This window comes from Gymnoscopelus microlampas, assembly GCF_963454915.1.
Source record: "Gymnoscopelus microlampas genome assembly, chromosome: 4".
Classification (NCBI taxonomy): domain Eukaryota; kingdom Metazoa; phylum Chordata; class Actinopteri; order Myctophiformes; family Myctophidae; genus Gymnoscopelus; species Gymnoscopelus microlampas.
The window spans coordinates 21,667,504-21,682,745 of NC_139941.1; the positions used below are offsets into that span (position 1 = coordinate 21,667,504).

Sequence of the window (15,242 nt, forward strand, 5' to 3'; positions counted from 1 at the left end):
GTATGCTCAGTTGACAGACTAGACTTTGGGCTCTATTGTGCAGAATTTGGTAAAGTATACATTAGAGTATTAGAACAATAGCAAAAATGTGACATACATTTTGAATTATCTACTAATAGCCTACATATCAAATCCAAGGCCTATATAATGACGACATTTAACCAAATTAGATATTATCTTCTAGGAAAACGTTTACAGTGAGTGAAGTTGGACTTAATAATTTAAAAGGATGTTGCAAAATTCTCTAATTTATAGGCAATTGAGTAACTAACCTATAGTCAGGTCTGAGCGAGGCAAGACTGATGTCCACCACACCCAATTTGTCATACATACACACTGACTGACTAACTTTCAACAATGTATCAGCTGAGCTCTGATGTTATTACTAAGTAACAATTCGTAGATACGCAAATTAAATGACCCCTTAAGATTGTGAATAGTGTGATATAACATAACTAAAACATAATTTGAGCGTATACTGTGCAATGAAACTGCTACATGTCAAACTTTAGCGTGCAGCAGTTGTTACCGCGGAGTGGTGTCATATTACCATAAACTTGTCTGAACTCTCACAACACTCTTCTCGCTCCTTCTCCGATTCGTAATGTAAAAAGTGTGGAAAACAAAGAGCGTTTCGTGGCCTTTCTTACCTGCGCGTAACTTTGAGATAATGTTTATCAACAGAAGTGTGTTGAGCCTCTCCTCTCGTCTCTGTCCCAGTAGTACAGCCCAGGAAGGGATACCCGGAAACAGTGGTGGAAGGGGTACTCCCATATTTTTTTTTTACTTAAGTAAAAGTATCAATACCACCATGTAGAAATACTCAGTTACACAAGCAGGTTACAGGTTAGGCCTATTAAAAATGTACCTGAGTAAAGGTACAAGTATTGGCAATATACTTAAAGTACTCATTATGCAGAATGTCCCTTATCACTAGTTCAATATGTATAAAAGAATCTTTTGAAAATAGCCGATCTACAAACTCACAAGGATATAGCGCGTTGTGAGCTTGCAGATCTGCTATTTTCAAATAGCCAAAGTATACTGTAGGGCTGAAGAGGTTAATGTATGTGTTGTAGTAATAATCAAATCTTAAAGTAACTAGTAACTAAAGTTTCCAAATAATTGTAGTGGAGAAAGGGTACAATATATGTCTCTGAAATCAGTGAAATGTAGTGGAGTAGAAGTATAAACTATTGCAAATTGTAAATACTGAAGCAAAAAGAAGAAAAAAAACAGTGCTTGAGTACATGTACTTAGTTACTTTACACCACTGCCCGGAAACCGTTCCAATGAGTCCGTCACATTCCGCTCGTGTCTTTTGATGCTCTTTGTATTCAGCTGGAAACTGCGTGGCACCGCAGCCATTACGGCTCTGCGTCACAGCGACGGAGCCGTCTGTAACCATGGGCTGTTTGAGCCAACATGGCCGTCAGCGTATGGCTGTTTCTGTTGGGACAACTGCTTTGACTGGTGCTGGGGTTTAGTTGAGTAAAGTCTGTGGAATGTTTGTATAGTGTGCTGTGTTAACGCCTTTTCGCTTACCGTGGACAAAATGTCAATTTAGATTACATTTTGTTCATTTAGTTCAATCATACCCATTGCTCACTGCATTCGGCAGTTTACAATCTGAGATTACAATCTGAATTGTAATCTTATTGGTGAGCAGTTTGGTTGCGAAAGCAAATACGATAGGCGGCCTAGTCATGTACAACTTTTCTGTGTAATTAGCTTTGTTCGGGAAAAGTAATTATTATTCACTGCAAAACTGTGTCCAATTAATTATCTCAGTGGGCCATGATTGACCCTGACAAGGGTGATTTAACAGTAGGTTATATAATCATGAGTTTGAAAAATCAATAACAAGTGCATAGATGCACTTGCCGCGCGTCATTAACCCATTGCATGACGCCTACCCCCTCCCCACCCCCCAGTCCTATTCATGGTAAATAACTGTTCACACACACACACACACACACACACACACACACACACACACACACACACACACACACACACACACACACACACACACACACACACACACACACACACACACACACACACAAAGCCCTCTGGAGTCTGGACCGCTATAGTCTCTCAACTTCCTTGCGTTTTCATTGGTGCGTAGAGGATGCGCACACATCTGATTGGAGGGAAGTTTTTCCTCTAGCTCCCACACCCCCGCCCCACAGATATTCGTGGTCCTGTGGTACTGTGATTATTCCAGTTGTTTTTACAACCCGTCAGCAACTAAAGAGACCTAGAGCTGCTGCCTCTGATACTCCGATTAATGTAGCGGCTGATGCGCGACTAACTGTTTGACTCTCTTTTAAATCGAGGCTAAGAGGCGCAGAAACATTTTACAGCAGGGACACATTTGCGCAAAGAACCGAGAGATCAGGAGGAGGATTGGAGGATTGAAAGTTTTAGGAACTTTACTAATTGAAAAAGAGGGAAAATGTCGGCCGGACTAGAAATCATTGGGTTGGCCTTGTGCGTAATCGGTTCGCTCCTGGTGATGGTTGCGTGCGGGCTGCCCATGTGGAAGGTGACGGCGTTCATCGAAGCCAACATCGTGGTGGCCCAGACGATCTGGGACGGTCTGTGGATGTCGTGCGTGGTGCAGAGCACGGGCCAGATGCAGTGCAAGGTGCACGACTCGGTGCTCGCGCTCACCCACGACCTGCAAGCGGCCCGGGCGCTCACCATCATCTCCTCTGTGATGGGCGTCCTGGGGCTGATGGTGACGATCGCGGGGGCGCAGTGCACCAACTGCATCCGCGCCGAGAACCTCAAAGCCCGGGTGGTGAACGCCGGAGGGGTCATCTTCATCATCAGCGCCCTGTTCTTCCTCGTTCCTCTCTGCTGGATGGCGCACAACATCATCTCGGACTTCTACAATCCACAGGTGCCAGCGTCCAAGAAGAGGGAGATAGGAGCCGCGCTCTACATCGGCTGGGCGGCCACGGCGCTGCTGCTGATCGGCGGCGCGCTGCTCTGCTGCTCTTGTCCCTCGAACGGGAATTCTGGATACTCGGTAAAATATGCACCGACTAAACGAGCCACACAGAACGGGGAATACGACAAGAGGAATTATGTGTAGCTTCGGTCCCCCCTATAGGACAGCAGTTGGTGCGTAAAAGTATCCTGCAAGCCTTTGAAAAAAACTTTCTGATGAACGTATTTTTGCACCTGCAGTTTTTAACATTTGAACAATTGAATCAATGGGAAGCACCTGCCATTTTTACACTGGCCTTCCAACACTTGGAACACCATTTTGAAAATCCTTTTTGTATACAGACAATTAACTGTTTTGGAGATGGAAAGACTCAAGAAGTAGCTCGTGACAAAAAGGAGTATCTTTGTTAGGTACCTGCTTTTTTTTTTTAACGTAGCCTATTTTTTCTATAAGCGCTCAAAATTATTAGTAGGCCTATTTTGAATTGTTTACTGTTGTAACTATATCGTTTTTGTTTTTTTGTTTTTAGAGAGAGTCTTGCCATCGCATATATCCATTGCTTTTTTAAGTTTATGTGCCAGCTTAGCACATGTTTGTACAGTAACTCTCAGAATGATTGCACTCCCAAACATTCAAAGACTCTTTTTGGCCAGTGGATTTATGCCGACATGTTGAAGACTCATACATTGAATAAGCAATGGAAAAGAAGAACGTATACGCATATATTAAAGCCAAAATAAAACTCAGACAGCATTCTGTGTAGTGCGTAACTTCGGGTAATAGCATTGACTGTAATATTTGTCTTGACACCCGACGAGCCTGGAACCTGTTGTTTTTCAGCATCAACTGTTCCTTTCCTCACCGAGCACCTGCAGTGCAAAGTTTTGCATCATTGTCACTGTGCTGGGTGTGTTTCTATTTCTTTTCATTAATTGTTGGAATAAACGCTGTTTTCCGTTGGTTTGTGGATATGTTGTAATGAATCATTATTCATGTATTTGACGATGCAATATTCTCTTTTTTTTATGAAGATTAAACTGAATATATTGTCTCAAACTAAAATCAAGGCTATTATTACATTACACAATGTGTTTGATAACACTATACTGACAGAGGCAGGGAACCAGCTTTAACGGCTTACAGCGACATTATGGCGGTAGCAGTGGTGCGTATTTGCGTAATGTAGGTTCCCACCGTGGATGCATGAACCCCCACGGCGGGAGCAAGTATTTTCGTTAGCTATAGAAATCCAGATGACAATGCCCATTCAGCGAGAGTGGGGCTCTGCTGCTCAACTCACAATACTCCACTGCCCCACCCCCCCTTTCAGACCAGCTCCCCCCAGTACGCGGTCATGAAAGCCGTTCAAATTAGAGCTATGGCGAATGTGCGTCTTGTCGTCTTCCCGCAAGTCATTCTATTCAGCCACCCTTACAATCCCATCTCCCGCCATTAGATGCTGCTGTGATAAAGAATAGTGTTGTTGAGCCAATCAGTGCGTCAGGATTGTTATATAATTGTAGGCTACTTGTAAAAAAAAAAATTACAAGCTACTTCAGACATTGCATTGCCCTCTTATTTAATAAGCCTAAAGCTGGATGGATTTTCCAGGGCTTGCCTACTTTCACTGAAGACTACTAAGAGTATTACTGGGTCATATACCACAACTTAACAAAATATGCAGAATGCCTATATGCCAGCTCACTGATGTTGAGCTTAGATGTTCTAATATTAATAGGCATATTGAAATGGTAAATAAATAAGTAGGCTAGTTTATTTAGCATTTAAATAATCACTTCCCAGGTAGACTTGTAGATAGCCATTGTTTACTTGAGTAGAAGGGTAGGCTAGCTAATGCCATGGACCTACTCATTAGTAGATACTATAGGCTAGAGACGTATTAAGTTATGTACAGTAAGCAGTACTGTACTCATTCATATTTTGGGTTCTCAATGGAGTGGCTATGCAACTGGCATGGCTGGTGTCAGGGAGCTGTTTTTGTGGGATTGTTAGTTCCAGTCCTGTAGTCATCACACAGAGGGTGACGAAGCTCAGGGTGTGGGGGTATAAGGGGAATGTGTGTAGTGCATATTTGCAGGGCGTTAAGAGTGTGTGTGTGTGTGTGTGTGTGTGTGTGTGTGTGTGTGTGTGTGTGTGTGTGTGTGTGTGTGTGTGTGTGTGTGTGTGTGTGTGTGTGTGTGTGTGTGTGTGTGTGTGTGTGTGTGTGTGTGTGTGTGTGTGTGTGTTGAGGGGTTGGGGGTGCACCTTTAAAAAGACCCTCATTCCAAAAGAGAAGAGAGGCAAACAGGGCCAGCAACGTCACTCAATAGACTGTCTCCATAGTAACCAACCAGAACCTGAAGGTTGCCTGGCTACAGGGCCCTATAATGTGGTGGTATGGATGAGTCTAATAAAAGGCCTAGCCTGCAGACATTCCAGCAAGTATGGACACACACACACACACACACACACACACACACACACACACACACACACACACACACACACACACACACACACACACACACACACACACACACACACACACACACACACACACACACACACACACTGTCTAGAAGGTGAAGAAGGGATTTGCTAAAAGCCTGTGATTTACCAAGCATTGCTAGAGGAATCGCTGTGACAGCAGAAACTTACTTTCATCATACGGCAAAAGAAGGTAATGGTGATGTTGTTGAATATCTCTTCACAAACTGGACTCCTCGGTGCGCTGTACTGCCAACAGCAGTTTGGTTTGAACTGATACACTTGATCTGGCTCAATCAAGGGAGCACAGACACTTTTAAGGTCACGCTTTGGTCAGGTTGTATACCAATTATAGATCTGTGAAAAAGCTAGGACAGTATATACATTGATTCTGCGCTGTCCGGGTGGGGGAGTTTTGGACTCAGTTGTTGTTTCTCATGACCTGAACTTTGAACCCTAAATCTGGCCTCGGGGCAACCAAGTCGGAAGTCACTTCCCTCGACTGACCATCACGCATGATCTCATCGAAGCAGAATCCCCACCCTCCATTTGACGGGGGTCATACCCCTCGACCCTGGAGCTGCTCAAACTGGCTCAAGAGTTTGATTAACCACGATAGGCTGCCTGGACAATTTATGAAGTGTCTTCTATATAAACTGAGACTGGTCACTGGCCTTTGAAAATGTTGGATTCACGCTGGTTGAACCCCTGACATAGCTGTGTGTTGGGGGAGTCAGATAAAGTACATAGCTCATTTGTTAGTCAGTTCTGTGGATCTGTCTGATTCAGCTCTCAAGTCTTATGACTCAGCCCAAGCAGGTGCTTGGTCTCTGCTCTCCTCTCAGCTGGATGGCGTTTACTCTCATTAAATTAAAAGAACAATGGTTTTGTTTTAATTGAGCTAATGACCATGGGAGACTATATTTGAATTCACTATGACAGCCGGAATGGCAAAGGATAGTTTCTGGGTTCTTTGCACACCTATAAAAAGGAACATGTGCAATTGGAGAAAATCTGAAAGCGAAACATTCATTATAGAAAATTCTAGACAACGATTCAGTTCAGACCTTCATCAGGCAAAAAACAAATCTCTTCTCGTTAAAATGTTGAGATAATCCCCCCACACAGTGACTCAGAGTTCTGTCACAGTCCAGTAGCACGGCCAGTTTCCTGTGCACTGGACAGCGTAACAGGAAACAGGAAGGAACATGTGGGGTGTGAGGGAGGAGGGGGGGTGAAATGGGCCTTTAACATGAATGCTACATGAACCAGCTTCATGGTTGAGTTGAAGCATACATACAGATACATGGAAACACATAATTTCCACCCATCTCACAACCCCTAATGCAGTCGGTTTAGAAATGTGTGTAACACAAGACAGCTGGAAGGAGCACAAACACATGTAAGGAAAATAATTGTATTTATTGCTAACAGCTAAATCAAGTTACAAATCTAAACAAAAGAGGCAAAAGGTAAGTATAAAAACATTGGAGTAGCCAAAGCCAAAACAAGAAACCAAACACTACACTGCCTAAGAAATAAACTAATCTATACCAGCTGGTCAAACAAAAATACAATTCTGTATCACCAACTAACTCAAAACAAGCCACAAAAAAGGGGAATAAAGCAAATGACAACACACTCCTACCAAAAACGTATGTGTAAATATGTGTTTGTGACTAAATAACAAAAACAAAAAGGACTTCTAGATAGGACCTTCACTCAGGCGTATAAACTGTACCACAGGTATAGGTATAAAGAAAACTGAAAAAAGGACACAAAAACAACCTGCAGCCCTGATTCCCATAGCGCCGTAACAAACGCACATACATGAGTACACTGGACACATACTTGAATGCATGCCTGTATACACCTCATGCACGCACACATCTTTCACTTATGTGCATACATAGCAGATGCCCACATACAGACACACACAAACAGACTCAGGCATTCCTAAAGCTTTACACAACATGTACGTCTATTTATAATAGCGTAGCCAAATAACGACTTTTGAGTACAACATACTGTACGTAACATACTGTTCAAAAAATCTTTACTATGTTTGGTCTTGCTTGATCTGCCAACAAGATTTTACACCACTATTATGTATCCACCCAAGACCCTTGGCATCAGATGAACTGCTCCTCTAACATTCTAAGAGATAGTGATGAGTGTGTCTAGAGTAGGGTGTACCTCTAAAATATGAGAGAGATGTTGTAATTGGGAGTATTGACTCCTTTTGTACCTGTCAGAATCAGGTTGTGCTGTCATATATCATCAAAATAAGGTGTTTTGAATCTTTAGATACACGCACGCAGGCACGAACGCACGCACGCACGCACGCACGCACGCACGCACGCAGGCAGGCACGCACGCACGCACGCACACACACACACACACACACACACACACACACACACACACACACACACACACACATACACACACACACACACACACACACACACAGTCTATGGCAAACCAGACAAAGCCCTGAGTGACGGCCCTCTGCTGAGATGGAGAGGACTTGCATTATGAGGAATGTCTGGGGGAGCTCAAAAGACATTTCTGATTAACCATGGTTGGCATAACGTATCTGGTGTCAACCAGTCTGTTCAACTGAGACAAGAAGCCCCCTCTGAGTCGGCACCACCCCACCCTACCTTGACACAGATGTGATAATGTATATACCGGTAAGTATTTAATCTGTTTACATTTACAATCAGCTCAAGGACTTTTCAAATGCAGGTGGGTGTTTTAGCATTAGATGCTAGTACTTAGATAGGATATGGCAATCAGTGGCAGAGTAAACAAACAAATCATGAGCTGTAATAAGTGCATTGTTTGGATACTAATTGTGTCTTGCAGGAAACCCTTGTCGTTGCTATTCTGAGGACTGTTGAGTGTTTGCTCTCATGATCCAACAGCCAATGGTTTCCCATGTTCCTTTCAAAAAGTACACCAATATACACATCCTAAACTGCTCAACTCTTAACCTCTACGTGTTCTCTACAACTGTCCCCTTGGATCTCTGGGGATGAGACTCCAGTGTATTTCCAAGAATGAAAGTTGCAGTGCATGGTGCATGTCTTCTATTCAAAGGAGAGTGCATGCATGACTACATGCCTACAGCGGAGAATGAGGGAAAAGATTACCTCATCATGCCCTACCCTACCAGAGAGTTAAATGTTTATATAGAGATTATATAGAGATCTCCTGTTAGATTTTATTCATTGGTATCTGAGTGCAAACCTTCAAGGCGGGATGACATTTTGGCATGTGTTTTCAGTTTAACATGAGATGTATCTAATGATGAGTCCTCTGATCTCTCCTGTCCACAAAAGTGGATTCTGATTCTGAGTGATTACCCTCATGGTCAGGGATGCCATTTTTTAAAATGTCTTTGTATATACATCATGTGAATTAAATTTCATCCATGTTCGTGATGGCATCTGCAGACATGACAATGAAAATGCATGACAGTCGACTTGTCTGCTAAATGTGATGAAATGGTATTTGTTTTTGCTGTGTACAATAAAATGATATATTTTGGAGATGTCTAATAAGTATCTTTTCTGTAAGGCATGAAGATTACAGGCTTCCAAGGAGGTCTGCTGTTTCAGTGTATATACATTTAATGTGGAGATTTCCGTTCCAAAACGAGACAGCCACAATTTGAATAAACAACTGATAGTGAGAAATGAGTACTTTGTAGGCTTTAGAGAATATTGTTATTTCATGGTATATCTTCTCATTTATACATTACCCTTGTGCTACTTTGTACTGTAACTGTTGCATATAGTATCCTGTTTGTTTCAGTTTCACACTTCCGTTACCTTTTGAGTAAACATCCTTAATGGCACCTTGCTTCTTGGAGTTCATTCATTTCCTGAAAGAGTTCAGCTAGTAGGATAGATGGGTACACAATAAATGTAACCAAATGGAAAAATTAAGACTTTACTTTGTAGCCGTTCATTCATACTATGAGTCTGTTAATACCTTGGTTAACAAAATTAATACTTTCATAGACTGGATACTGGTTGTTATATCAATACAAAGCATTTTGTAAGTGAGTTCCTCATGTTTTCCCTCTGGTTGCTCAGTGATAGGTCTACCTTTTATCTAAACTAAACACCAATTCCAGGTTGCACAATTCTGTTCTGGGGAATTTTGTGAAATAAATCTCTGTCAACGTCATGCAAAAACAAGTTTGCACGCAATACAACATTAGGCTCTTTTGCTCGAGAGCACTTTAAGACAATGCATAACAGTGCAGAACAATTCAGACAATGACACCCCAATTGTGAAAGGTGAAAGAGGTTACGGGTCATCGAGGTTAGGGATCATTAAGGACATCTGGGACCCCTGAAGCTGACAACAGTGTTAATGGTAATGGTTTTGAAGTTACTGGTAATGGTTTGAAGTGAGACTGTTCCCACCAGTGATGATAAGGGTCTATTATTCTGTGGACAAATAATTGGACATTAATTCTGTTGATTGAGGTAGCTATGTCAAATTGGGTACAAAATTGAGGATGTGTGAGATATGGAATGAATCTAAGTCCATGCAATTTCCCCAGAATGTATGTATGTGTGTGTGTGTGTGTGTGTGTGTGTGTGTGTGTGTGTGTGTGTGTGTGTGTGTGTGTGTGTGTGTGTGTGTGTGTGTGTGTGTGTGTGTGTGTGTGTGTGTGTGTGTGTAAATGGTAAATTGACTGCATTTATATAGTGCTTTACTCCTAAGCACTTTACATTGTATTTCACATTCACCCATTCACACACCGATGGCGGAGGAATGCAAGGCACCAACCTGCTCATTGGGAGCAGTTAAGGCAGTGGTAGGCAACAGGTGGCACGTGGGCCAGAACTGTCCAGCCAGCGATAATATCTGGCACAACAAATTATTTTGTAAATCATTTACAATAGCTGACTGACAGTCCAGGTAGGATATGGATGGACAGCAATAGCTTTGAATTGATTAAATCAGGTATGATGAACAAATAGTTATATTTCCATTTTTTGAATGTTATGTTTTCACTGTCAACTTTCCCCTTGAGACTTTTGAATGAAAAACAAGAGACCTTGAACCATAAAGAGCTCTTCGAAAAGGAGTTCGACTCTCTGTCTCCAGATGAAATGTTATTTTGAAACGTTTTGATGAACTAAATATCCTCTAAGTCAGTGGTTCTCAACCTTTTCAGGCCGCGACCCCCTAAAATAATCATATTTTAACTGGGGACCCCCCACCCTGACAAGCACTTGGAATGTAGGAGTTGAGGCATTTCATTTTGGTTCCACAGATAAATATTGTGAAAATAGCTCACAGCGAGGCGTTTCACAATATTTAGATTGGCTATTGTAGATCGGCTATTATTTTTTTTTTGCCTCTTTCTTATATTATATGACAATTTGGCCAATGATCAGTTTTTTATAATATACAGTAGTTTGTTGAGTACTTTTGATGCAGTAACGGTCTTTTTTATTTTCTCTTTTTGAGGTATTCAAAACTGTCATCTGGGGACCCCAAAACAATCCTGTCGTCCCGACCCACAGGTTGAGAACCACTGCTGAAACATTCAAGGATGAGCCTGCACAAAAAGGATTACATAAGCATTTCTGTGTGCACCTGTAACATTTGATTCCACATGCTTTTCTATCAATTGTACACATATTTATGTAGTAACTTTAATAACAATATAGTTATTATTATTGTATATAAGGTTGTTTGTTGCAAGTTCCAGGTCCTAAATTAGCCATTGATTGTGTTCTGGCCCACCATCTAATGTTTTGGCCCGAGGCCAAACGTATTTGCCGACCCCTGAGTTAGGGGTTCAGTGTCTTGCTCAAGGACACTTCAACACTTAGCCAGGTGGAGCCAGGGAACGAACCTGGAACCCTCGGACTCCAAGACCTGAGGCCACTCTACCTCCTGAGCCACTGCCGCCCCACTGTGTGTGACTCACCACACTCACAGCACGACTATGAAACAGGCCGCCGGCAAATGGAGTCAGCTGTGGTCTTTTGTCTCTGGTCGTCCAGTATAGCTAATCCCATCTGGAATCTGAGATTGTTAGAGACACAAAACGGGGGTTACAACCAAATGGGTTTAGAAGCAGGGAGAGAAAGAGGGATATTGTGCAACGGGTGTGACTGTGTGTTAATACCTCACACAAACTGGTCTGCACCAGAAGTGACTACACAACATCACAGACTTACAGCCATTTCTTCATGTGAGCATCATGTGAGTGAGTTCAAGAGAGCACAGGTACACCATGCCCAGTCCTGCAAGCCTTGTGTGAAATAATCTTAAAATTGCAAAAACAGAAGAGTCAAGGAAGGGCCACAAACTGGTGTAGTGTCAAAGAATTCCAAAAACATTGTGGAATCAATGGTGGCACATCTTCAATGGTGGAACAAATCTCACACAACAATCAGATACAAGTAAAACACATGTTGCAAATTAACGTCTTCCTCATGCAGTATTGAAGGGCAGAATACTCTACAGTTCCCATGTACATGTAGTGAATTCAATGAGGGGTGTGTGGTAACCTGTACTTGATAGAGCAAACTAGACTTGGTGGGGAGGAATGCTGTGCATGGGTTTCTAATAATGAGTCACAGTACGCAAAAAGGCACATTTACATTCTCTAGGAATAGCATACTGTACGTTGTAGCCACATTCAATAAATCTGTACACATATCCTCTGCTTTCCTGGGGAATTCCTGATTATCAGTGCAAAACCTGTGCAGCCACATGGACTGTTGTATGGGAATGTTTTCCTTCAGAGTGGACCTATAGCTGTGGACATCTCATTATACCCATCCTAGAAGCAGTGAGCAGCGGTTGGTTGTAGCACTCGGGGAGCAGTTGGGGGTTAAGTGCCTTGCTCAGGGACACTTCAACACAATGCCGAGGCCTGGAATTGAACCTGGGACCTTTGGCTTCCTAGGCAGGCCCTCTAACCATTCAGCTATGGCAGCCGAAATCTGCAATACTTACATTATCTAAGATCTCCTGAGGCTGGTAGGAGAATAGTGTTGTGATCTGTAAAAGTACGTTCTGGTGTTTTGAGTAGGTCTAGGAAGTTGACCTTCTGTTGGCTAGACTCAATAGTTAACTTAAGGTTAGGATTCCAGATGGAATGTGTAAAAGTTGCTAAAGTATCAACTATGAATCTTAGCCAAATCACAACATGGGGCAGGAAGGTGTTCATGTCAGGGTTGTTTACAAAACTAGACTTTAATTCGCCAACATATTTTTCAAACTGAAAGAGGTTATTAGTCAGAGTTAGTTCTGCCAAGTGTACCAGAAATGTATTAAATGTGTTAGTTAGAGAGCATTTCCTTTCACCATGTGTCTGTGGTCACAAAGGATAGGCCCTTGGAGAGTAATGAGTGCTGAGATGGGGAAAGACTCTTAATGGCATGAGGTTTTGCTTCTGGAGTGGGTTGCACCAACTGGTCTTTAATATTCTGACTTGTTTACACATGCTCCTGAAAAGTTGTAAGATTACATGCCTGGTAAGTTAAACCTTGGCGGAGGTAAGTTAGATTCATAGATTATATTTTGATGATTTGGGGTAGCTCTGCAAAAGAACCCAAGAAAAGGTATGGATCTACTCATCTACAATACAAACGCCGACTTTGTACGGTACATCCATTATGGACGCAGGTGGATCAGATCTTAAAATTGTGTAAAACGTTCTCAGATTCTGTATAACAACACATTATAGGCTAGTGTAAGGAGTAATTGTGGAAGGGGCTTGGGGCTGAAGATCATGTTGGGCGTGAGATGTGACTCAAAGCAAAAAACTAAAACCATGAAACAACAAAGTTGTTGATTCACAATGACTCCCATCCCATAAAGAGGAATTCTTAAAATAATTCACAAGGCATTACAAATACTGCATATGCACTGCCTAGCAGACACCCACCCCCAAGTCACCAGCACAAATACAGGCCCACCATACATACACCACTCCCACCACAAGCACCATTAGGCTCTCCAAAGCAGCTTACCCCCTTCAGAGTAAAAAGGCAACATGACTGGGAGTGTGAGGCCTTCTAAGTCCTGTATTATGCATCTATGCACACATAAGTGCACGACCCGCTCCTGTCACTGAGGGTATGTTTGTCTGTGTGCGTGTGGGGCCTTGTGCGTGCCACATTCCCCAGATGCAGAGCAGCGGAAAGGCTGGTGGCCCCACTTTGCCAGAGGTGGGAGAGAGTGGGGGATGGAGGGCAGATTGATTGAAGGGTGATGCGAAAAGACAGTGATGGCAAAAACAGGTGGATTTATGCTTTTGTTAAATAGCTCTATATTCCGAGCAATCATTGCTATAGAGACTTAAAAGCAACGGTGGTTTTCACTCTCTCCTTCCGCCTACTAATCAGAAAATACATTTTCAGGTTGAGATACCAATTTGATCCAGTCAGCAGAGAGAACTCATACAGGATAAGCAAGTGAAATAAGTGATAAAACCGTTTTAAATTGGAAATGGAACACTCAAATTGAAGCTGATAAATTATCTTTGTGGGGTTTCTTTGGCCTTTTTAGTAAACCGAAGGTGGCAGCGTGGAGAGGAGTTATTAACAGCACGAACATAAAAGGTAGGCTACTGTACTTAACCACCTGGATTCAGTCCCAAATGAAGACAAGTGCGAGTAGGGCTTGGATAGATAAAAGGCAGGCTATTCTAGCCTGCCTTTTATCCCAGATCCCAGAAGTTATAGGGGTGTAACATGAATGTGACGGCAGTCAAAGTCAGTCAGTTAATTGCCAGTAGATACCTCAGATGTTCTTTAGAGTAGATCCGACATGTCTGTCCTGGACATGTCACAGCATGAGTTTCTGTGTGTGTTAGAGAGAGTGTAATGTGATGGTCATCCCGTGGTAATGATGATGTTGAGAAAATAAGCAGTCTTGCTGTAATTGATACACGGCAGTGTTTCTGTACTGTACATATGCACATATACAGTAATTTGGTAGATCTGATGCCAAGTGCTCCATATCCTAACATGGTGCTGTTTCTTATATAGTATGGATAAGATCGTCCTGTTTATAAGCACTACAATCCTGCAATGTGAGCTGCTTCCAAATAGTCTACCCAGGGGAACTGTGGAGTCACACACATTCATACACAAAGCAATTACATGATGTTTGACGCACGCACCCCCTCACTGGTGACAACAACACACATCCCAATTAGCTCGCTGCATCTGCACGATGCAGCTTCTGGCACTGTTGGGGACCAAGTCCAGCCTTTCCTGTGAAACAACCCAAACACCCTCTGCTACGAGGTTCATGACCTAATCCTGATCCAAGAGTGATAAGGAGCTTAATTGCCCCACTGAGAGGGGACTGGACCCCACCCTTCCAAGTCATGCAATGGACCCTGACCAAATCACCATCAGGAAGCCTGGCCTATATTTCCCCATGTGGGCCAAGGTCACTGGCCTCACCTTTGCTCTATATCGGTTGTGTGAGCTTGTTGGAAGATGTTATACTCATCAAACCTTAGATATCTGATGCTATCCAATAGGTAATCTTGGAGGTTCTGAAAGCACGTCAAACAACTATAATTAAACTTAAACATAATGCCATTTGATAACTGTTCTTGCATTAACTTGTTATAATCAGACACTTTAAATATTTATGTTTGTCAATGTTATATTTTTCTATTCATTGTTGGAAAGTAAGCAGGATATTTTTAAAGATGTAATGCAGATGTGATTAAGTGTCGTAAGTTTTTTGATCCAATTCATACCTACCACTACCAGAGGTGATTTGG

At 42.4% G+C, this 15,242-nt stretch overlaps 2 protein-coding genes across 3 annotated transcripts in view; one reads left to right on the forward strand and one right to left on the reverse strand.

Annotated features, from left to right (window-relative positions):
- The window catches only part of LOC311044237 (septin-2), a 29,540-nt gene extending 28,786 nt beyond the window's left edge, over positions 1–754 (reverse strand). The window contains exon 1 of one of the 2 annotated variants that reach the window (XM_084055682.1): positions 651–754. Coding sequence is in view for 1 of the 2 variants with exons in the window: in XM_084055681.1 (XP_083911807.1) it covers positions 551–553 (3 nt within the window). In the remaining variant the exon portion in view is untranslated. Of the gene's footprint in view, positions 1–550; positions 572–650 lie in introns of those variants that run through there. The other variant, XM_084055681.1, reaches the window with a different exon arrangement.
- A 1,452-nt stretch (positions 755–2,206) lies between these two features.
- cldn5a (claudin 5a) lies at positions 2,207–3,923 on the forward strand. The gene has a single exon (XM_084055691.1). The coding sequence runs from the start codon at positions 2,462–2,464 to the stop codon at positions 3,104–3,106; it is 645 nt and encodes a 214-aa protein (XP_083911817.1). The 5' UTR covers positions 2,207–2,461; the 3' UTR covers positions 3,107–3,923.
- Positions 3,924–15,242: the final 11,319 nt, after the last annotated feature.